General features: G+C 31.8%; 2 protein-coding genes across 2 annotated transcripts; both read right to left on the reverse strand.

The window, feature by feature from the left end:
- Positions 1-5,364: 5,364 nt before the first annotated feature.
- On the reverse strand, positions 5,365-9,981 carry LOC110665682 (UV-B-induced protein At3g17800, chloroplastic). The gene is made up of 2 exons (XM_058149923.1): positions 9,369-9,981; positions 5,365-6,430 (listed from the first exon to the last, which is right to left on the reverse strand). The coding sequence occupies exons 1-2, from the start codon at positions 9,773-9,775 to the stop codon at positions 5,647-5,649; spliced, it is 1,191 nt and encodes a 396-aa protein (XP_058005906.1). The 5' UTR covers positions 9,776-9,981; the 3' UTR covers positions 5,365-5,646.
- Positions 9,982-13,080: 3,099 nt separating this feature from the next.
- Positions 13,081-15,723, reverse strand: LOC110665683 (probable glucan endo-1,3-beta-glucosidase A6). Its single transcript, XM_021825897.2, has 3 exons — positions 15,018-15,723; positions 13,635-14,936; positions 13,081-13,555 (listed from the first exon to the last, which is right to left on the reverse strand). The coding sequence occupies exons 1-3, from the start codon at positions 15,070-15,072 to the stop codon at positions 13,512-13,514; spliced, it is 1,401 nt and encodes a 466-aa protein (XP_021681589.2). The 5' UTR covers positions 15,073-15,723; the 3' UTR covers positions 13,081-13,511.
- Between the last annotated feature and the right edge of the window lie 8,512 nt (positions 15,724-24,235).

A 24,235-nucleotide genomic window follows, 5' to 3' on the forward strand; every position in this document is an offset into this window, starting at 1 on the left:
TCTTTGTTGGCATGAGTGCTCAAAGCGAGATATTTTCCTCACACATCCTTTTTGCAAGCTAAAGCAGGCAGTAATCCTTCATGGGGTTGGCGCAGCATTCTTTGGGGAAGGAGAGCACTTAAAAAGGGACTGCGATGGCAGGTTAGCGATGGCTCATCCATCATGTGTAAAGTGGATGACTGGATCCCAAACTCTTTTCCCCTTAGACCGCAGGTCAAGGACAGTCAAGATGAGTCAATTGTATGGGCATCACAACTTCTTCACCCCAACATTCCATCTTGGAATTTACAGATCCTTAGAGAAAATTTTGATGAGGAGGAGATAAACAACATATTAGCTATCCCAATATGCATTGTAAGAAGGGAAGATTACCTAATTTGGCATTTCTCAAAACAAGGGAAATATGAAGTTAAGTTAGGATATTGGGTAGCTAAACAGATTCTCCATAATTCAGATACACCTAATCAGGCAAGTCCTGGCCTATCAACACAAAGGGGATTAGATGCCTTTTGGAGGAGTTTTTAGAGCATTAATCTTCCTCCAAAACTTAAGATTTTTGCTTGGTCTCTTTTATAGGAACGATTGCCAACAAGGGAATTAATTAGCAAGAGAATCCCTTCCATTAATCCAGAGTGTATTTACTATGGGGGAATTGAGACACACCAGCATTTGTTTTTTACTTGCCCAAGAGCAATTGAATTCTGGTTTAACTTTCTGCTAATGTTGCGTTCATCATTATTGCATGGGGGCTCTAAAGGATTATTGGACCCAATGTTTAGACTTCTTTCAGCAGCTAAGAGATGGTTCAGACTTCATTAGGTTGTTGGTTTTTTTTGCTTTGGCAGCTTTGGAAATCTAGGAATGCCTTAGTTTTTAACCAGCAGCAAGTGTCCTTTAGTGACTCTATTACTTTGGCTCTGAATCATTATACTGATTTCATGGAAGCTCAAGAAGCGCTGCTAACTCTTTGTTCAAATCAGAACCATTTAGGAGATACTTGGATTTCACCCCCAAATTCATGTTGCAAAATCAGTTTTGATGCAAGTCTCAATAAGGGAGTCAAGCTTGGATCAGTTGCTGCTATTGGACATGACAGCAGGGGTCATCCTATGGGTTGGATGTGCAAGACTCAAACGGGTATTATAGAGCCTCTTATTCTGGAATGCTTGGCCTGTAGGGAAGCAGTGTTGTTGGCTAAATCCAAAGGCTTCAAGAAAGTTATTTTTGAGGATGATTCTCAAATCACCATTTCTGCTCTTAAAGGTGGCTATATTCCACTGAAGATCCAAGGGATAGTCAATGATATCAAGCATCTTATATCTAATTTTGATTGGGTTAGCTTCAGCTTTGCTATAAGACCTTGCAATCAGGCTGCCCATGCCTTGGCCTTTGTTACCTTGCATGATTCTTCTTTTATTTATAATCTTGTCTCAAATACATTTTGTAACTTCTCTTATGTCTAGTTGAGGCTTCAATAAAATTATCTTTGGAAAAAAAAATAAAAATAAAAATAAAATATTAAAGCGTTGAATTTTAAAATATAATATCAACTAAATTATAGAGACCGCATAATAAATTATCCAAACACATAATTCTAGGGAATTTGTTTAAAAGTCAAAACCAAGACTTGTTGTCTTATCCGCGTCACAGCGTACCAAGTCATCTTGCTTTGCGTAATTTCTTCGTATTTGGTTTTCACACCGGGCTGCGCCTCCTTCGCCGGCAGCCTTATGTTCTCGGAAAAGTAAAAATCAACTAAATGTAGAGTTTTTATAAACATAGGTTTTACAGTAAACTTTATGATAAATTATTTTTATATTATTTAATAAATTATTTAAATAAATTTATTTAAATAGGAAAAATAAGAGGAATATTTTATGTTATTGGGACAAATTATTAAATTGAAAAGAAATATAATATCTCTTTTAATAAGAGAATTTTATAATTTAATTTTTAAATTTTACCTTATTATAATATCTAAATTTTAAAAAATTAATTATTTAATATTTATATTTTTATATTATTTTTTACCTTTAAATTTTTAAAAATAATTTATTAAATTATTATAATTTTATTATATAAAATAATTTAATTTATAATTTTAATATTTATAATAATTTCACCTATTAAATTATTTTATATGTTAAAATTGTTCAGCCTTGAACGTTATGGTTGTAAGCTCTGTTTTTATCAGGACGTCTATCTGACAGTAGTTTCAAGTCCCGGTCCCATGCACTTAATTTATAGTATGTATTTAATAAAAAATTAAAAAAAATATGAAAGTTAAATATTATATTTATAAATTTTAATTTTTAAATATAATAATTATTGGCCTATACTCTTAAAATTAATATTTAATTATTTAAAAATATATAAATATTAATAAAATAAAAAATTAATTTAATAAAAATTAAAAATTATAAGAATAATAATTATAAAAAATTAATCATTAGAATATTAGCCATGACAATGGAAACACATAATTCCAGCGAATTCGTTTAAAAGTCAATGCCCAAACTTGTTTTCTTATCCGCGTTACCGCCGGCGTCTCAAGTCATCCACTTTGAAATTTCTGGGCATTTGGTTTTCACGCTGTGCTGTGCCTCCTTCGCCGGCAACATTAATATTCTCCCAAAAAAATTCAACCAAACAGAGTTCTTATAAACAGAGTTTTTATGGTGAGAATTCTCACCATTACATTAAAAGTTATGAAATTAGAGAGTTAACTAACACCGTTATCTAATAATTCATTCTATAACACCCATTTGACTTTTTCTTTTGTTCTGTTTCTTAAATTTCTTCTCACTGTAGCAACCCTCAAAACCCCACTATATCGATCCTTAATTTTGGCCATTGAACTTTCTTCTATGTTTTTATGAACAATTCCTTGTACACCAAAACGAAAGTTAATGACCCACACAGAGAAATCAAAATCAGATTCTTTTCTCCAGTCATCTTCAAGAAATTACAGGTTAATTAAGCTTGCAAAAATTCATGAACATATGATACAAAAAAAAAAGACAAGTACGTAATGAATTAAGCATTTTCTGTGACATATCCTACAGCTTCCTTGTAATTGTTCCACAAATCTGTGATCATAGTTGAAACCATCTCTGAGAAACCATCAGCAAGTTCAGGTAAATCTTTCAACAATCCCTCAAGAGAATTTCTCGCCTTCTCAGCTAGACTTCCAATAGCTGACCCTGTAACAGCAGCAGAACCCGTAATAGCTTCTATAAGAAGATCAAAGGCACTTGATATTAAACTGCTTATTGCCTCCATTATTAGCTCCAATATGTACTCGAAACATGCCTTGATGAGCTCTGCAATCTGTTGTAGTGCACCATGAGCAGCTTCACCAGGTACCTTGAAAGCTTGGATGATCAACACTAGAAGGGAAGCTGTAAAGGTGAAGATTAAGCGTAAAACGAGATTTGATAATGTGATTACAGCGAAGAAAATCAGTTTGAAAAGGAAAACTGCCATATTTTTCTGGTTGATTAATCTTGAATTTGAGAGAGGAAGAGGAGAGAAGAAAACTTGGGAATGAAGGCAAGGAGTTATGTATTATTTGTTCCAGAAGTATTCCAAGGCAGGGTTGTTCTTATTGATTAGTTTATATAGTTGAAACCGTTGAATTTCGCGTAGGTGATGTGTTTTACGTGTAGTGTCAGATGGGGTAGTTGTTGTCCTCACTCATCACTTGTTCCAGGAAATTATCATGGAAGCCAACATCTTCCTTTTTTAAAGTTTTTTTTTTTTTGGGAAACACACAAAAACACAAAACTTACTGTACCAACACTTAATCTCAAACGATTGCTAATGGAGAAGAGTTTTGAAAATGCTTATGAACCCACGCACACAAACAAATATTTGAAAATGTAATTAGATATTAATTAATATAAGGAAGACTTCAACTCATGAACTAATAATCTAGCAAATTAATGAGTTGCTTTTTAGTTTTATATATATTATTAAGATATAGAGTCAATTAAAAATGAGCAAATTCTAAATTTTAGTTGATCTATCAGAATTTCTATCAATGAATTTCAGCTCAATGTTACTGGATTGACTTTTAAGGTTGTAAAGTGTGAGTTTGATTTTAATACTAATAAAATTTAGAATATATATTCAATAAATTTTTTTATTTAATTGGATCAATATCAATAAAAAATTAATATTTTAAATTTTTGATAAATTAAAAATAAATAAATATGAGTCTATAAGACATATTTGCATTTAATTTATTTTCAATTAAAAATTAAAATTTTAAAAGACTACTTGAGTCCTTCATCGTTTATAATTAGATACATGTACTTCCAATTTAAAGATTTGCAAGTAACTTCTAGAGAAACGAATTGTCTAGCAACAAGAAATTGCTTGCAGGAGCTGGTTCCAGGGCCACAGCGTCATCAGAGGAACTTTCTATTTTGAACACGAGGAAAGGAGACATGGTCTACTCTTTCGAGAACAAGAAAAAAAAGGATCAGGCGTTGAAAAATTTACAATTGGTTTCTATTGACAGTACATACTATCAATGAATTTAATTAAATAATTTGTTCATTATGAAGAGTCTAATTCCAGAAGCTTCTTTTATTTCTCTATGGGTAGCTAAAGAATCTTCCCACCATATTTTTTTCGCCCTTGGCTGTTTGGGGAGGCTGTAAAATGGGAGGAAAAATAAATGATGGAAGGAAAATTTTGAAAAGAATTTATTTTTCACTTGTTAGAAAAGAGAGGAATAAAAAAAAAAACAAAATTCTCCCTTGAGCCCACCAACACTTTAATTTGAAAGGAAAATAGGTGAATAGGGAGGAAGAATTAAAGACTAAATCCTACGCTATGGGAAATAAAGAAGAGGAATTAATGACAATGAAAGGCAAGAAAATGGGGAGAAAATTTTGAAGGAAGTGAAAATTATTTTCTTTATATATATATATAAGGATTTCATTTCTGAAGATCAAATTAAAAATAGATTGTCATAACATAATAGTGTTGGCTTTTCTTACATAAAATCTTATCTAAAACTCTATACAAGAGGGGTTAAATACAGATACTTTTCGAGGCAGTCGAAATTCCAAAGGTGTCTTAAAAGTACAAGAGATTGATTTGCTTAGAAAGATCATCTTCCAAAGGTGTCTTGGATTATAAATTTCTTAAAAAGCTATATTCCCTTGTACGCTTGGAATTCAATTTCGCAAAGCAAACAGATGTTCTACACCACACCTTCAGGTTAAGCTTTACTTCAAAAGTAAAATCAGCTGCCGTCATGCAATTGCTTCGAAGGAAAAGTTTTACTGGCATAAGTTGTCCATATCCCCAGTAAAATATATCAGGAACTTGCACGAATACAAGAAACAACACTGCCAAAACAAAACATCAATTTTGTAATTTACAGATTACAAATCATGGTCTTTGATTCAATAATTCACCACCTGAAACTAACATCAAAACTCCATCTCCATGGTAGAAACAGAAATATGCAGAACAGTTTGTAGACTGTACGTTATTTACGGCACAAATGTACACTATACAACAAACTGTTGAGTTCTCAGAAATAAAAGGAGAAATCAAACTCAAATGTACAGAGAGTGAAACTCGATTGCCAATCCTTTCTTTACTTGATAACTTCTCTCTCTCTCTCTCCTAATAATTCTCATTTAGCTTGAATAAAGAGTTGACATACTCTTCTGTGTCCCAGAGGAAAGAACCAAAAGCAACTGCCTCCAAAACTAATCTCCTTAAGCTTGAAAAAGATGTCAAAATAACCTCATCATTCTCTAGCAAACCATTCTTGTCATCCCCAAAAAGTGCAAAGCTATGCTTCTCAATCAAATTCACAGCCTCTTTAGATTTCAGTTTTGCACATCTCTGCAATGTCTCAGCATCAAAACCCAACACATAGCACTTCAATTTTTCACGCTTCCAGTCCTGCTCACTTGACTCTTGGCATGATAAAACAGATTGCATGTTGCTTAAATGATCATAAGGTAATGAGTCTGGAAACTGAAACATGGTCCTACAACTAAGATAAGGATCATGATGGGGCACAGCTAGACAACGTTCCAGATAATGCCTCAAGGATGCAGACTTCAAGAAGTAACCATATAAGATTGAGGCTGCATACACTCGACCAAGCTGGAGTAGTTGGATCTCAGTTGTTGCCCAACTGTCTGTGACACTAGAATTTGCCCTCAAGCCAATTACTGTGCAGACATGTTCCCTTATCATCTCTAAAACCTCAAAGCCATGAATAGATTCTAGTTCCCAGTCCTTTGGAGGCCATATCTCTAGTCTGCCATTATAAATGCACCTAGAGAGTTTTGGAACCAAAGGGACTCTGATCTCAGAGAATTTGAAAAATATTAACATGTATATGACATCTTCAACAGCAATTTGGCACTCGTGTTCTTTCAGTTGTGCAATTCTCCTGACATTCAGAAACATCATTAATTAGTTACAAAGGATTCGTAACAACAAATCCATCCACATACAGAAGTTACCAAATAACTCTAATTCATCCTATGTTCAAGGTAGCAAAAGCACAAGCAGCACCCACTAAAACTATAGCTATGATAGCCATGTTGCCTTGCTGTCCATATTAGCATTACCTTTGTATTCAGCTGCTGCTCATTAAGCAGACACAAATATAGTTTTTTTATTTTTTATTTTTAAAATTTTACAAATGTTCTGCATAATTCTTATTAAAAAGTGTCCATGAAGTAAAATATCTACCAAAAAAGGGTGAAATTCACAGTTCGGTCATCAAAGTATTAGATCAACTTAGAAATGTCATATCAAATCAGCCTTGGCCACCCACTCAACATGAAAGGAAAAGCAGAAGTAAACCTGCTTTGAGAAACACCAATCTATATTTCAATATAGGAGAACTCTACTGATACATAGAATATTATTGCAATGTAAACTTGTGGTTATTGATGGACTAAACACATCTAAATCCAGTGCATTAAGGTATCACTACCTGCATCATTTCCTAATTCTCCCTCTCTTGGCCCATAAATTTTTCAAGGCTTTTCAGGGCCTCAGAAGGATAAGCTAAATGAAAAGTAAAAATTATCAATGAAGCTAAGGTTTCTCAACAAAGTCCCTAATCGATGTGCTTCAACATGTGGCCTGACCATTGTTTGACAATACATAAATAAAGAGGACTAACTAGTTTTGAAGATGTTTGCACAAAAGGAGTAATTTTTTTTTTTTCATGAACATTCACGAAAAAGGCATTCCTGAACTGAACCTCATTCTCTGCAGTTATAACATGAAATGTGACTTCCTTTTCAATTATTTAACTCAACATATAGGCAGCCTTCCTCTGCACCTAATAAGCATAGTTTCTCTTAAATAATCAGTTCTCCCACATATGGCAGACTCTAAAATTGCATCCTAGTTTCTATGTTATGAATTAAGAGATAAATCCAATGATTGCCAGCAATTGCTACATGTTAAAGTAAGGAATAACCACACCACATGAAAAGATAGAGGGAAGATGATAAAAGAATATAAAGCATAAAATGGATTAATACATATCTAATATGTAGCAGTACAAATGAACCAAGTCCAACAGGTCAAGGTTGGTTCAGCGAGGCATTGTTAACAGTAGTGCAAGGTGCAACAGCCCAAGGTGATAAAGGATTATGTGCTCTGCATGTTCTTATCTGGTATTAATAAAGGCTTGCTCGCATCCACAATAGCAGGAGATTGGGACATTGATACGAGATAAGAATGTGCAGAGGCCAAATGACAATTTGAGAGTCCAAATATTCGTTGGCTAAAACTGTAGATCACCTATAATGAAAACTAAGTTCACATAAGAAATTGAATAATGATCATTAGAGTATGCATTTGCACCAAAAACAATAGATCGGAAACACAGATATACCATTACGCAACACAATATTCTGTATGCTACTTCGATTGTTTACTTACAAATATGAACCATAAAAGGCATGAGTAACAAACTAAAGAATTTCTTATTCAAAGAACACTAGAATGCCCTTTAAGAAACAATGTTATACAATGTTATGGCTGCGCTCATCTGCATCTCCAGTACCTGTACCAGTACTTGAACCTATTTCCAGAAAACAGGACATTCTCAAGCTAGATTGCACATGAAATTAATTAAAATGTTTTGTTGTGACCTAAAAATGAGATGGGACTCACCATCCCACACGTCCCATTTAGTAGACCACGTCTACCAATAACATACTTGATTTAATAATTTTAGCCATCTATATCTATTTCAATTCAAATTCCATCCATGGGATTTTATTGAAATTAAGTAGCTCCATTGTCAAAAGTCAGAACAAATTTATCATTCACATGCTCCTGTAAATGACAATCATGATCTATTAAATAACATAAATATCATTTGGGAAAGAGAATAACTAGGGGAACTCAATCTAAGTCAAGTCCTTTCCCAAACATGAGACTTTTGTTATTTGTAAGGAAGTTAGAATTAAGTACTTACAAGTGAATTAAGTACTTACGACTTACGAGTATCTCCAATGATTCTCTATCATAGTAATAAACCACAATGTTAGAGTTGAAGGTAGTTTAATTTTTCATAAAGAGGGTTTAAACTTTTTTCCCCCCCTTTAACCCCTCAAGAATGCGTGCACTTTCTGGTGCATAAATTCCCAAACATTACCATAAAATCAATCAAGAAAGGCGATGAATAGAAACCCCCTTTCCTTCATTTTTCCCCCTCCCAAAAGAAGAGCAACATGGTCCAACCCTACTTGATTGATTATAAGCTAAGGCTATGTTTGCAGCAAGGAGTCGTCTGGAGTCTTGTGTTTTTGAAACAGACTCCCAGTTTCCGATCAGATTCCATGAGAAATAGAGGCCCTTATAGAGGACATTAGCTCTTTTGTCTGATCATTCTAATTATGTTCTTAGTTTCATTCCTAGATCAGCTAACCGAAGTGCTAACTGGGTTGCTAACATTGCTAGAATGAGTCTTCTTCAGCCAGGATGGTCTACTTTCTTACTGTCCCAATTATCCTCTCTGTTAGCTGAAGATGTTATGTAATCTGGATACTTTTATATGAATAAATCTGTTTCTTTCTCTGGTAAAAAAGTGAGATGAGTTCCAATTCAAAAGCATGTATCACCTCCCCCCCTTCAAAAAAATACCATCGCATGGCATCCTATACAATTGCTAGAGAACCCAGTAGTTGCTGCATATTCTGCTATCAAAAGTAAGGCTTATCCTCCAACACTTCGTAATGTAGCCCATTTCTTTAACACACAAAAAGCTGACGCTATCGTCTTCAAAATCAAGTTAACTACAAGGACTGGAACTATATAGACAGATATAGAAAAACAAAACATTATCAGATAGGACAAACCTATGAAGGAAGGCTTCATCGGAGCCAGAGCTAAGAAACATGCGAGAAACAGCACCATCTCTATCTTCAGCCAAAAGCTTCAACTCATCAGCGACCGCAACATGAAACAACTGTCTCTGATTCTGAAACACACTGGACAAAAACTTCCCAGCGGCCGAGCACGGCTCAAGAGGCGTGTTCAAGCTACTGCTGCTGGGCTCGCAGTGGCTAAAGCCTGCTCTGGCAACAAAGACCAGGGGCGATCGTACTTCCCGTCGAAGGAAAGTACTCGTACAAGTTAGGCTCCGATCGGCGAACTTGTGGATAAAAGAGGGAGGGTAAACTAAGCGCAAATAACCGAATTTTACCGTCGACGGTAAAAAATGGGGAGATAGATTTGTTAGGGTAGAGGATAGGCAATAGTCCATCAAAAGACAGATAACTGCTAATAGAGGTTTCCCAATGGACGCGCTCCGATGTACAAGAAATTGGATGTTGATAAGGGTTTACAAAAAAGCAAGAGAGAGAGAGAGACAAATGGAGGGAGACAAACAGAATTATTATAATTATAATAATAATAATTATTATTATTATTATTAAATTTTAATTTAATAATATTAAAATTATCTTTAAAAAAAGATATTTTTAAATTCAAGGGATAGAAGAAGAGAAGGATTAGATATTATATTGAGAAATATCAAAGGGAATATATTGAGTGTGGCGTGATGTGGAACGGTTGCTAAGTGGGAAGGATAAGGACGCAGTTTGGACTTGACGTCATGACATGAGTAGGCAAATAGAAATTGGGCAAGTGCCATCTATTCTATCTATTTTTTTTTTTTAATTCAATAAAAGATAATCCATCATTTCAATTTGATTTTTATTTGTAAAATACTTTTACGTACTTTAATATCAATAAATCTAATGATAATAATAGGTCTGTCGAAATTATATTTATATAAATAAATTGTGTTAATTTTCTTTTTTGATAATAATATTAGTTATATTTTTAAATTTTTTTTGTTAATTGTTAATGGTTAAAAGAGTAAATTTTTACAGAAGTGATCTATTTATAATTCAGTTGCAAAATTATAACCCAGCCAAAGTAGGTTCATCGATTTTTTTAAACTTATTTAAAAATAAAGGGTTAAGAGTGGAAAGTTTAATTATAATTAAATTAGAATTTTTAATTTATATAATATTAAATATATTATAAATTAATAATATGTTATTATTATTAATAGCTTAATATATTTTAAAAGTAATAACTAAAATAAATTTAATTAAATTTTAATATGTAAACACTTCTATAATTTTAAAAGTTTAGACAATAATTTTTAGCAACGAATGTAAATTATTGTTATAATATTAATAAAGCAACTGTCGTAAAAAAAAAATTAAAATCAATTCAGCGCTCCATATAATCGGCGTGTGTGATTTTGATTTTGGTTCGATTATTTATAAGAATTAGAATAAAAAATAAACTTTAAGTTTCTTTTATTTTTTAATATCAAAAGGAGAATTAAATTTTGGTTTTGGTTTTGATTTAGTTCTAAATACTTGTGATTTCTATTCGGATCTAGTTTCGGCTTTGATTTTGTTTCCAATTCGGTTGGATTCTCTAATTTTAAACTCAAAATTGTAGTATTATAGTATTCTTTTTAAAAGAATAAAAATAATTATATATTTCTAATATTAAAATATCAATAAAAAAATTGTACTTAATTAAAATAACAATGCCAATATAAAAATAAATATCAATAAAATAGCATAAATATAACGACTTAATTAAGAAAAATACTGAAATCAAATTAACAATTTTCACATATACCATATAATATCAAATATTCATAATAAGTTATATAATATTTTCATTAAAATTATAAAATAATAACAAATTAACGAGCATAATATATATTATGATTAATATAATAACTTAAGTCAAAGGCACAAAATTATGTAATTTTAGATTTTAAATAAATTATTTATGACAGTTTTATTTAACTCTTAAGGTTAAAACTTTGTTAGTTAATATATAATTTTTACTAATTTAAATTTTGATTACCAATTATAAGTATTAAAAAATATATTATAATTCAATTTTTTAAATTAAAAATAATCGCTATAGATTTTACAAAATATTTTATTCAGGTTATACCGTTGAAATTTTAATTAAAAAAGCACATAGAGTAAAGATCCTATATCACTTGAATACCTGACACTAATTTAACTTATATACTAATTGAGTGCTTCTAGCTCACAAGTCAACTTTTGAATTAGGGTCAATAACTTAAGTGTTATCAGAGCCTAAGTGGGAAGAGAGTGAAAGACACGTAGAACAAAGATCTTACGTCACTTGAATATCTGATATCAATATGATTTATATATTAATCTAATACTTTTAACTCATAAATTAACTTTTAATTAGATTTAAAGGCTTAATATTTTACGATTTTATACATATTTTTAAATATATATTTTTAAATTAAAAAATATATTATATAATTAAAAAATAATATAATCATATAATTAATGATAATAAAATAATTTAATATATTTATAAATAATGAAAAAATAATATATATATATATATATATATATATTCAATTGTACGGTGGAAGATAAGAATAATCATGATTGCGGGAACTTTTCCTATGAGAAATGATTGAAGTTATTTGTTGTCTCCATCGCCGCCATTAACTATCTTATACAGTCAAAGTTTCTTGAACTCGTGAAACCCCAATCCAAATTCGCTATGAAATGTTTTAGTCACGAGGTAGATTCAGTCATAGCGTGATTTTAAATTAAAATTAAATCGATTGAATTTAAAATTAAAATTAATTGATTTGCTTTTTAAAAAATTAAATATATTCTTTTTAAAAAATAAAAATTAATATTTAAATTTGATTAAAATCAAATTGACTCAAAATTTAAATTAGACAAATCATATTGTAATTAAAACTAAGGAACCTACAGACCAATTTTAATTCTCTAATTTTACCTGCCTTACTTTCCAGGACATAGGAGAAGTTAAGCTTCAATTGCATATTTATTATTTTTGTTGAGCTCGATTGCCTCCTGATTATTGTGCGAGGCGAAAATGAGGGATCTCTAAATGCCAATCTCAGTAACTCATTCCAATAATTATTGTTTATTAAAAAATTTTGTTTTTATATATTTATATATTTAAATATTATAATTTTAACATATATTTATATTAAAATTATATTTAAAACGTATATTTTTACTTATAATTTATTTTAAATAAATAACATCATATTATACAATGATAAAAAATTTAAAAATAAAAGAAAAATTCCTGCAGAGAAACCGCCCTGCCCTACTTCATGGAGAGAAATCCTCTACCTTAATCTTGATCTCTTATGGACAAAAACGAAACCACCTCCAATCTGCCTCGTTAACATTCCTCAACTCTTAAAAGTACAAAAATGGCATGTGAAAGTTGTTAAACGTCAATCCACATAGATACAGTGATCCCTGAAAAGTAGAAAGAGCTACGCGGTTGCCATGCTTATTCCTGATTACAATAAAGATCAGGGATGAAGGGGAGCCTAACATCCCCCTTTTGCAGAACCTTTTAAGGTAAATTTTCAAATATCAGACCCTTTAACCCATACAAAACAAAAATAAACAAATTAAGCCAAGAAGAAAGCAACTAAATCATCATTTTGCATGAGAAGTGGAATGATTGTCAAAATTTTTGCCATGAAAATAATATCGTAACTTGGACAATCTTCATTAATTGATGGGAATTATCATTCATTTATACTAGCACTGGTGATTAATCTATCTTTCTCAAGCCCACAATGCCGACTTTTGGGCAAAATCTAAGAACATAGAATAAATACCCACGACTGGTCCAAATAGCTAAAAGGCTACTGTCAGATCCAATGGAGAACCATTACACATGATAATAAAATATAAAATAAAAAATAAATTAGCCGTTGTGTTCAAAAATACTAAGTAAGCTGAATAGTGAATACATGTAGCCGTTGCAAATCCTCTCTCTAGCCTCTTCCAGAATAAGCCATAAAATAGCATATGCTAAAAAGGCTAAGTGATTTGGGCACCCATTTTAGTAATTATATACTTTATTAGCTCTCAACAATATAGCAAAATGGGCACCCAAATCACTTGCTGAATTCAGCCTTGAAGAGTCACACTTGGAAATTTGCAGTGCCCGAAACCTACATTAAATTAAATCACACATAAATAATTTAAATAAATAAATTTAAAAATCAACTGGCCAAAAATAAAAAGACTTACTCGGATCTTTAGCGGTCTGAGTTGCTAACCCGTTGAAATAACAGGACCCGCCCGCCTTCATGAATTGGGCCCAATACGAACTAAACGCGTAGCTCGCCTGCCAAATCAAAGAATCCTGTTTATAACACCTGTTTCCGGGCTGGATCTGCTCGCAAGTTTTGTTCCCCTGCGAGCATGCGTACGATATCGCATCCAACAGCGCAGTCTTATTCGCTCCTTCAGCCACCACGCACCATGCCTTTCCTTTATAGGGTTCATTATTTGTCGGTGCAGGTAACGGCTTTGTATATTCCGATTCAGGTGTTTCTCCACTGAGATCGATCTCGAACACTTTTGAACCGTTAGGGTATAGCAACCCAAAGTGCCGCTCGGTGCCAGGACCTGGTTTCTGATTTTCATTATACAATGCAAAAATGAAAGAAGGCACTACAGATCCGGGTCGGGCAGGGGTGCCAATGGCGGGTTTGATGGTGAGCTTTTTTACCACGTTGCGGGTGTAAGTGGCGGCGTTGTAAATATTGGCACCGATTTGGTCGAGATCTCCGTTATTGGGCCAACCCGTTTCCGCAATGAAAATCCGGATATCCGGGTATCCGAGCCGTTTCATGGCGAAGACAAGAGCATCCATCATTTGGTCAAAGAGGTTGGTGTAGGTTAGGTTGGTGACCGGGTCGGCGTACGTTATATTCTTGGACTGGAAAAGAGCATAATCGAGATTGATGTCTTTCGGGTTTTCGGCCCAAGCGAAATAAGGGTAGATGTCAACGAAGAAAAAAGATTTGGTCCGGTTTAAAAACTGCAACATTGGTTTGATAATCGGATCCGAAATATCAGACCGGAAAGTTCCATTTGAAGGTGGGAATGACGATTCCAGGACATTCATTGCCGATGGGGTCCCAACTTTGACCTTGTGGATTTTGTGGGTTTTCAAGGAACTCTTGATTCGACGCATGGCCGGCACAAGATTGTACCATGTCCCAATATCAGGGTTCGTGAGGATTTCGTTCCCGATAAGTAGATATCGGATTTTTACCTCGGGGTAGAAAGGCACAACATTGGTTTGGACCCATTGATCGGAGAGATATTGGCTTTTGGAGATGTTGGCAATGATTTCGTTTGGCACCATGATGGAGACTACGATGTCGGTGTTCTTGAGGGCATTAAGGATATCTGGGTCGGCATTGTAGATTTTGACGCGTTTGGCTCCGAGAGATTTGACGAGCCCCACTGACTGCGGAGGTGATGGGAGCTTGTTTCCCAACCCGCCCCAGTTGATTCCCACCTTGTTCGAGATCTCTGCTCCTGCAAGGAACGAAACATGTATTAGAGAAAAAGAAGACAACGCAAAAAACCCGTATCATATATTTTTGAGAGAATACTCACTGCAAGTGGAAACAAAGAAAGCAAAAATGAAGAGAGGAAGAAAACCCTTCTCCATTGTTCCTCTCTTGAGGTTAATCTAGTGGGTGTGATTTGTAATGCAGAAAGGAAGGATTTTGATTTTCTTGATTAAAGAATGGAGGGGGCAGTTGAGGTAGTGCGGTGACCAATTCTAATGTATCAAAGGCTGAGTATTTTACTCGTTGCTGTAATACAGGAAAATGGGAATAAGAATATATCACTTCTTTAATGTCAGCTTCTTTAGCTCTGTGACAAGCTAAAGGAAGGAAGAAAGAAGAAAAGATAGAGTGATACGCAGAGACGATGGATCAGATAAGAAGGAGAGAAGAGACAGAGATAAAGAAGGGTGGGGCCTTCTTGGGGAGATCAACTTTGCTTGGTTTCTGGGAAGGTAGAGGGGGAGTGAAAAGCGAGAGAAATCAGACATGGGTGACTGAGAAAAAGGTCGTTGTCAAAATTTGCAATTTAGTGGTTTGATGGCAGTGGTCTAATTAGCTGGAAAGGCTGCCAGTATTGTCTGTGAAGAGTGGTACAGTGGTATAAGTAGAAGCTATAGGCTACGCTAGCAGTAGATGGAGAAATAAATATTTCTTAACTGGTCAACAAAGAGCCGATGTCTACATAAGTTATTCGTTGCACGACTCGTCTCTTAATTTGTATAATTATTTATTTTAGTTCCTTAATTTTATAATATTAAAATAAATCTATTAACTTTAATTATATTTAAAAAAAATTCATCCCAACCTGTTCTTCAAATAAATAAGATTACATTTTCACTTTTTTTTTCTTCTTCCTCATTAAATTAGTTAATAATAATTATTAATAAAATTATTTATTTTAACTAAATTTATTAATAAAACTATTAAAATTTAATAATAACAAATTTTAAATATTAAAATAATATGTTATTAGTATATGATATTTTATTAATGTTTTAATTTTTATATAAAAAATAATAATTTATGCTAAAAAATAGAAAATGAATTAGGAAAATGTTGTTGAAGATTAAATGGACTTTTAATATTTTATTGATAAAAAATAAAGTTGAAATTTTTTATTTAATAAATTATAATTGAGTGATAAAAAATAAAATAATCATTTAAATTAAGAGATAATCAGTATAATTTACTCTAAATTATTTAAGAAAAGTTTTCTTATATTTATGATTTATTTTTTAATTTAAATTTATTTCATAATGAATATGCTTTGAATAGCTTGTTGTCAATGTCAAACCAAAATGTTGATGAAAGTAAATTGAATTTGGTGGTGCTCATCATCTTTGATGATAAAATTATTGTTGAACAACAATTTTGCTGCTCGCCATCTTTATATTATAGTCGAAAGAGAGGTAACTATTCATTAGCTGAAACTGGATTATGTTATAAATTTTATCAGCCATCATCTTTATACTCAAAAAAGAAAGGTAACAATGCATTAGCTGAACTAGCTTGCTCATTGATATTAAAATTATTTCTAAAATCGTGAGTTTTTAGACTTAATTTTTAATTAAAATTAATTATAATAAAAATAAAAATGAGATGGTGGGTAAAATAAAATCAGAGCTCCTACAATTACGGTCACGTGTTCTTTTTTATCATTTATTAACTCGATTATTTTAAGAATAAATTAATTAAATAAATCACATTAAATGCGTCTCCCAAAGAGTTTAAGCTTTGTAGCATAAATAATTAAAGTATCAATCGAATCTTCATTTTTTCTTAATTAAAATGCAAATTTTTTTGATAGTCCACCATTGTTGACAAATTAAATAAATATTTAAAAAGTTTTAATAAAAAATATATGATTATAAATTTATATTAAATTAAATTTAATCCAATAAAGTAAATAATAATATCGTAACAGTGTAGTTGCTCAACTGGCAGCTGTCAATATGATGTGAATATGGTTCTCTTTTTTTCAGTTCAAATTGCATAAAAAGTCCAAGAGGCAAAAGATACAGCGGGCTCTGCTATCTGATAAGAAGAACAAAGGCCCACTCTGTATGGAAATAGACAAGCCCATGAAATTTAATCAATCTAAGTCCAAACGATGTAAACCCAACCCATCCCTTTCTTGGAAACCTTACGAAATAGAAACGAGCTTAACCAAAGACCCACTGTCGTCTTCCTCTGCAGCTTGCCATCTCCAAAAAACCAAAATTAGAGATCGAAGCCCACCCATCGGTGACTTCTGTAACCCCACAAATATAGTCTCCCGTAGAAGTCCAAATTTTTTCGCAAGGTGACCTGCCAAGTCAGGTTCAATGGGTGTAAATCCTTGCGGGACAGAGGGGAGCAACTAAACATTGCCCATCACAACACAGCCTTTCACCCACAGCACTGACCGTTGTTTCTCCACCAAGCTTCGCTCAACTTTGCCATGCCAAGAGGGTGCTGTCGTAGCGTTTTTCTGCCCCCTCAGAAGCCATCGGAACCACCTTTTCAGCCGTGGTGTAGAAGCAAACACCGAAGAAGCGAAACAGCCAAACAACACCCCTCCACCTTTAACCAGTTAGCGCAACGGCGAGCCAATACAACCAACAACAACTCTATCAACACTGCTTCCTACCCATATATCATCAACAATTTGCCCTCTCCATGAAATCCAAGTTCTGTCACCAACAACAAAAATAAAAACTGTCCTTAACCAACCCGAGGTGGGAGAGGAGACCACGACTGAGCTTAACATATACACATATACATCGAAACATTTGGCAATATATTGAGCTTAACCTATTTAAAACTTAGCTTTATAATAGTCATATAGTTATGTTTTTTTTCATGTTGCTTATCAATATAATTCACCTCCAAATCCGAATTAAGTGGTGTAGATATCCGATCCGAGTTGAACAATCCAGACCCTAGCATACCCCATCCAAGCCTTTGTGTGGCTCGGCTATCTGACAGCCCTTTCACTCAATATGTCATCACAGGTACATTTGGTCATTGACCTTACTCCTATTTTGTGTGTAGGTCACTGAATAGTTAGCAAAGTCAATGACAATTCACGGCAGCATCACTTATAATTCCTGGCTTTTTTATTTATTAACATTTTTCTATTAAAAAAAATTATAAACAATTTCCCTCTTAATTTCATTTATAATTAAATTTCGATATTATGCTTGACAGTTGGCCAATCAATTTAGATTCATTGTTTTAAATGTACAATAATCAAATGGTCTCATTAACATTATTGTGGGAGTAGATATTAATTTGAAAGAACTTGTCCTCCTCTAAGAAATGTGGTCTATACACTTCCTTGATGAAAAAAAAACTGTGTAATGACCCTCTTAATTTTCATATTCGTTTCTTTAATTAATATCTTTTTATTTTTTTTTATGTTGAATTATGTGAGGATTAAATATTTTGCCATGCTAACATAGAAAAAGCAAGAGAAACAAAAATTTTTAATTTCTTTAAAGCTTTAAATTGTGTTTCTAGTATTGGTTTAACAATTATCATAAAATTTTAATATATAGTCTTTAATAAATATAATTTCTTATATCATGAAAGGAGTGTAAAGAAGTAAAATAAAATAAGGTAAGATAAGTAAAAGTAAAGTAACATTTTTAATCTCATCTTATTTAAAAGAAAGATATAATGAATAATGGTTGAATACTCTCATCTTACGTACATAAAAGGTATAAAATCTAAGGTAAAATATAAAGATTATTTTATATATTTTTATTATATTAGTTTTTATCATTTGTTGCATGTTACTTTACTTGTTACATAAATTTATTATTTAAAGTTTTTGATATATTTTTTTTATTTTTCATATATGATATAATATTATCATAATATATTATTTTTAATAGCTAATTAAATTTAATTATTCATATTTCAGTTCTAATTAAAGTTGGTTAAAAAAATTACAAGAAAATAAAATTAGTGTGTTATATTACTTTAGTAAATTAAAATATTATAAATAAAACAAAACAAATAAAATTTTAATATATATTGCTTAATGATTAAAATATTTTAAATAAAATATCATAAATATACTATGGGTATTTCAATATTTTGATTTTATAAATTAAAATTTGTTATTTACTAAAAGTTATTTTCAAAATAGTTTCAAATTTTTTAATTTTTTTAATAAAATTATTATAATCTATTTAGAATAAAGATTGTAAGGTAAACAATATGCATTTTTTTATTTGATTTTATCTTAATGCAATAAGAATTTAGAATTAATAATTTTTTATAAATATGTTTAATTTGGTATTTTTTAAATAACAAAAACGATGAAGGATGTTTTTAAAAATCTAAATGTTTCCCCTTTCCATTTTCTAATTTTTTTGCTTAAACTTTTTGCTACTATGGCCAATTCTTTAATTTTTGAGAATTTTAGCTTGATTTTAAAAATTTATTTATTTTTAATTAGTAGTTAAAATTGAAATAAATCAATGATCAAAATTATGACACGTAACAGTCAAAATTACATCATGTTACCTAATTTAAATAAATTTTGATTATAGGCTAAAAAAAAATTTCAAAACTATGCTAAAATTATGTATAAAAAAGAATTTGCTATAATTATAAAAATTTGAAAAAATATATTTTAATATTAAACCGTTAAATTATATATTATTATTTACTATTAACAAAATTGTTCATGAGTTACAATTTTTATTTATATAAGTATTTTTTAAGAATAAGATTTATAATAAGACAAAGATATTAATATGTTAATTATTGTTTATTGTAAATTAAAAATTTATAAAAATAACCATTCATATTTTTATTTTTATTAATTATAATTAGTAAAGAACATATAAGTTAAAAAGTTAGGTTAATGATTAAATGAATTTTTATAATTTATTTATTTTTATAATATATAATTCTATATAATGTAAATTAAAAAATTTAAACAGTAAAATATTTAAAACAAAAAAGTATATTAAATAAATATATTGACAAATACTTAAATTATATAATTTAAAAATACATTATTATAATTATATATTATATATTAATTTTATTCTTTAATATAACCTTAAATACTTATATATTTACATAATTAAATAAGACTAAATAATAAAAAAATTAAAACCTTTATATCAATTATTAATTTTCGTCAAAACTTTTAATTTTATTAATTTGATTATAAACGTTTTCAATTGTTTTAATTTTAGTAGTAAATTTAATTAAAAACAAATAATGTCACGACCTAACTTATGGGCCGGACTGACACTAGGACCTAGGCAGGCATAAAGCCTCCAAGGCCCGTAGTAAGCCCTACTATTCTCAAACCCATGACTAGGCCCACAATTTAGACTCAATATGCATATAAAATAATTTAAAATAAAATATTTTTATTCGGGTCAACTCAATCCGATAACTATAAAAAACTGAAGTCAGGGGAGCCCTGCTTAACCCTGTTACCATCACTTACAAATTGTTTAAATACCATCCAAATCTTCATTTATTAATCTCAAGAATTTAAATTAACATGGTATCTAACAAGGTCCACACTACTACTAACACATAAGGAAGAAAGCAGGTTGCTGCGTTTGACTCAGATAGTAAAATACTAATTTTAATCACAATTTCTATAGTTATCTAAAACTAATGCATCATAAGAAATGGAATGCAACATCATCAAAATTTTTGTACAAATCACATCATAGCAGTAAAAAGACAATTTGGAGCACTCACACACTCAATACTGTTCAAACAGTATATATATGGGAGCTGATCCCCTATACAGCTTTCTTAATCCAACCTCTGTCAGTGAGTGTCTCTCAAGCCGTGTCTACCCCGACTTATTCATAAAGGACCGAGTCCCAACGAGTGTCTCTCAAGCCGTTTTTACCCGTCCTTTCCATATCCAATACCATACCACAAGCACACACACTGCTTCAAATTACTACAAACAACATCCATGATACTTCATCAATTATGAATGCAATATAAAATGTGTCTAGTATTTAACTATATAGATACATATTTATAAGTGATGCATGGACATGCTTGAACATATAATAATATCGAAATTATAATTAAAATTAATATTTTATTCACAGTATTCCGAGGACTATTGTGGCTGCTGGATGGAGAAAAATAGCTGACATCGATCACCTAATAATTATATTATAAATTTATTAGTATTAAGTCAAAATAAAACTCTAAAGAAACAACAGACAGTCTAATTAATGCCGGAAATCCGGCAAAGTCTCCTCTATACCTAGGACCTACTCAACCTACAAAAGGGTTCAAAATGCACTTATATATCCACAAATCACACATCCACAACTCAATCACATCACATGGCCCCCCTCCTGGGCCCATCCAAATAATCAACAATCACAATGTGGAAAATTATAGTTTAGTCCTTACAATTAACCCCTTTTGCAAAAACTACCTATATGAGCTCTAAAAATTCTAAAACTTTGCCCCGCGGTCCTTAACAATATTACTAAGCTAATGCAAAAGAAATTATAATTTTCTAAGCTACCACGAATATTTTATAGATTTTTAATTGAATTCAAGTAAAGTAAGGTTCGGGTTTACCTATGCCGATTCCGACCCCCGGAACGCGTTCGGGACGTCTGACAACGGTGGGATAGCTAAAATCTTGATTCAATTCTGAGACTTTTTTGATAGCCTGTCTGCCCGGCCTGAAATTTACAAACCCGATCGACAATCAAATTTCCGCGAATCGAATGTACCTATGCGAACCCCATAACACGGGGGTTAGTACAAAAATTTTTACTAAATTTTCTAAGCTCATTTAATACCTGAAAAAACACTGCAAAATTCTATAGAACCCACCGGAAAACGGTGTCAGAAAAATTTTAAATTGGTGTCGTTGCGAAGCCCTCGACGAGTGGAGCATGCTGGTGGTCTCAGATTTTTGATAGGATTTACGGTTTGAAAGAGATCTAGCCCAGAAATTAAAATGGGCTAAAATTTCTGAAGCTTGATTCACACAAACTAGGGAACGATACCTCGCAAACTTGGTATCTATACAATGCCCATGAAGAGAGTAACATTTTGATACCAAGAACGCTAAAAATGGTGATCGGAGAAAGAAGTTATGGCTAGAAAATGAAAATGAAGAAAAAAAATTGAAAAGGAGAGAGAGAGAGAGAGAGAGAGAGAGAGAGAGAGAGAGAGAGAGAGAGAGAGAGAGTGTGTGTTGGGGGGGGGGGGACGCACGGTAATCACAGCTTTTTAAAGCTGTTTTTTTTTATAATTTTATTATTATTATTTTTATTATAATATTAAACTTTCAAAATACTTAATATTAAAATACTATAACCCACAATATACTATACTATCATTATCTTTATATATATATATATATATATTTTTTTTTTCATTTTATTCATTTATTTATAAATTTAAAAATTCGGGTTGTTATATTCTTCCCCCCTTGAGAAAAATTTGTCCTCGAATTTTCGAAAAAACAAGGGATAAAGAAAAGGGCTATTGGGATAGGTGTGAGCATTTACTCCTCCAGCTAAGCAAAGATGGTCAAAACGCTTTATTCTCCAAACTCTTTATATACTATAGATCACATTTCTCTACTATCTGATTTTTACTGTAGTATCCTAGCTATCATCATCTCTTACTAGAGATGCTCTTATCTCTTAACTATTCATTAACCATTTTTCTGGCATCTCAAGTATTCATTGTACCTCTCTGTACTTGACTTGATGTTTCATAACTTCAATCAACCTTGGCGCTTACTTCTCTTTCAACGCACCCCAACATGTCTCTTAGTGGCTTTAGTTCTCATTCCTTTATTTCAACAATTTATGCTTTCTAAGGACATGACGTATGTTCCTTATCCTATAATATCCTATGAGATACTTTCCTGTAGCACCAGTCATGGGCATCTCATTCGAAATTTCTACTTGTAATACCTATACATCTTCTCACTCCCATGATACTTCAAATTTTCAATCTCTTTTGTGTCATTACTAAGGTCCTTAGACCAGCTCATGTCCATCTTATGTAACTAGTTATGTAGAGCTCTATCCAAGTGTCAAGCGTACCCTACACCACTTATCAATATTGGAAAGTGAACTGGGTCTCTTCTCTTATAGGACAAATGTATTTGTATTCCCTGATAACCTAGTTAATGCAACTTTATTATTTCCCACTCCTTTTCTAGAATGAAAATATCTAGACTTCTTCCTAAAGTTTCTTAGTATGTGGCCTACTTTTGACACATTGACACTTAGATCGAGGCTCCACTACTCCTTTAATCTATCATTTCATAATAACTTGTTTCAAACATCTCTTAGTGTGTTCCTAGCATACCTATTCCTTCTTATCCTCATCATTATAACTAGCTTTACCGAGCTATCTTCTTGTTCTTTGGATCTTATTCACTTCCTTTTCCTATTTCTGCTATTGTTGATATCTTTTCAACCTGCTGTACTTATTCCTTAATCTTAGTCCTATTTCACCCTTACACCTTTCCTTCAAGGATGTCTATCCCATCATCAACTTTAACTTTCTTTTTATTTATTCGTCTTATCTTAATTATTAGTTCTACTACTTCGAGAATTCTAACCTTACAATTGACTCCTACCAGCACATTCTTCACATTATGTAACACTTGTAATTAACCATAGAAAATTCTTTTTGTATCCCATTTTCCAACTTAACTATCAGAACATTATCATTCCCTACCAGCCTTAGTAGGAAATTGCTCATCCTGGATAGATAGGAGCCCCAGAAATTATAAGTTCAATCTGAATTAACACGACTATGGGAAATATGTGTCATGACTTAATTCCGATCAAGATACTTCACGTGTTCATTCTCCTTAATATAATCACATATACTGCCCATAGCTTTCCAAACTTCAGCCTCAACTTTTCCCAATAGCAACAATTTCATTCACTGTAACTCATTAGCAAATAACACTTCCTCTAGCTTATAGTTCAAAAGGGTTGTATGTCCTAGTAACTAGCTTGATTTAACTCCTGTCACCTCTCTGATCATTCTTTTGTATTTAACATTAGGTACACCATTATCGTCATTTTCGCCTCAAAAGATTGGATATGTGCTAACGCCCATCAAAATTTTCAATTAATTGAGTCACTTTGACACGATCTCTCATCTTAACATAATCTCCTAAAATCGAAATACGAGCTAATTTGGAAAGAGGGAGAAATATTCTCCCACCATTTATGGTATACCATTGTTTGATAAATAAGATTTAGCTCATACCCTTCAGTC

Source organism: Hevea brasiliensis, chromosome 7, assembly GCF_030052815.1.
Source record: "Hevea brasiliensis isolate MT/VB/25A 57/8 chromosome 7, ASM3005281v1, whole genome shotgun sequence".
Classification (NCBI taxonomy): domain Eukaryota; kingdom Viridiplantae; phylum Streptophyta; class Magnoliopsida; order Malpighiales; family Euphorbiaceae; genus Hevea; species Hevea brasiliensis.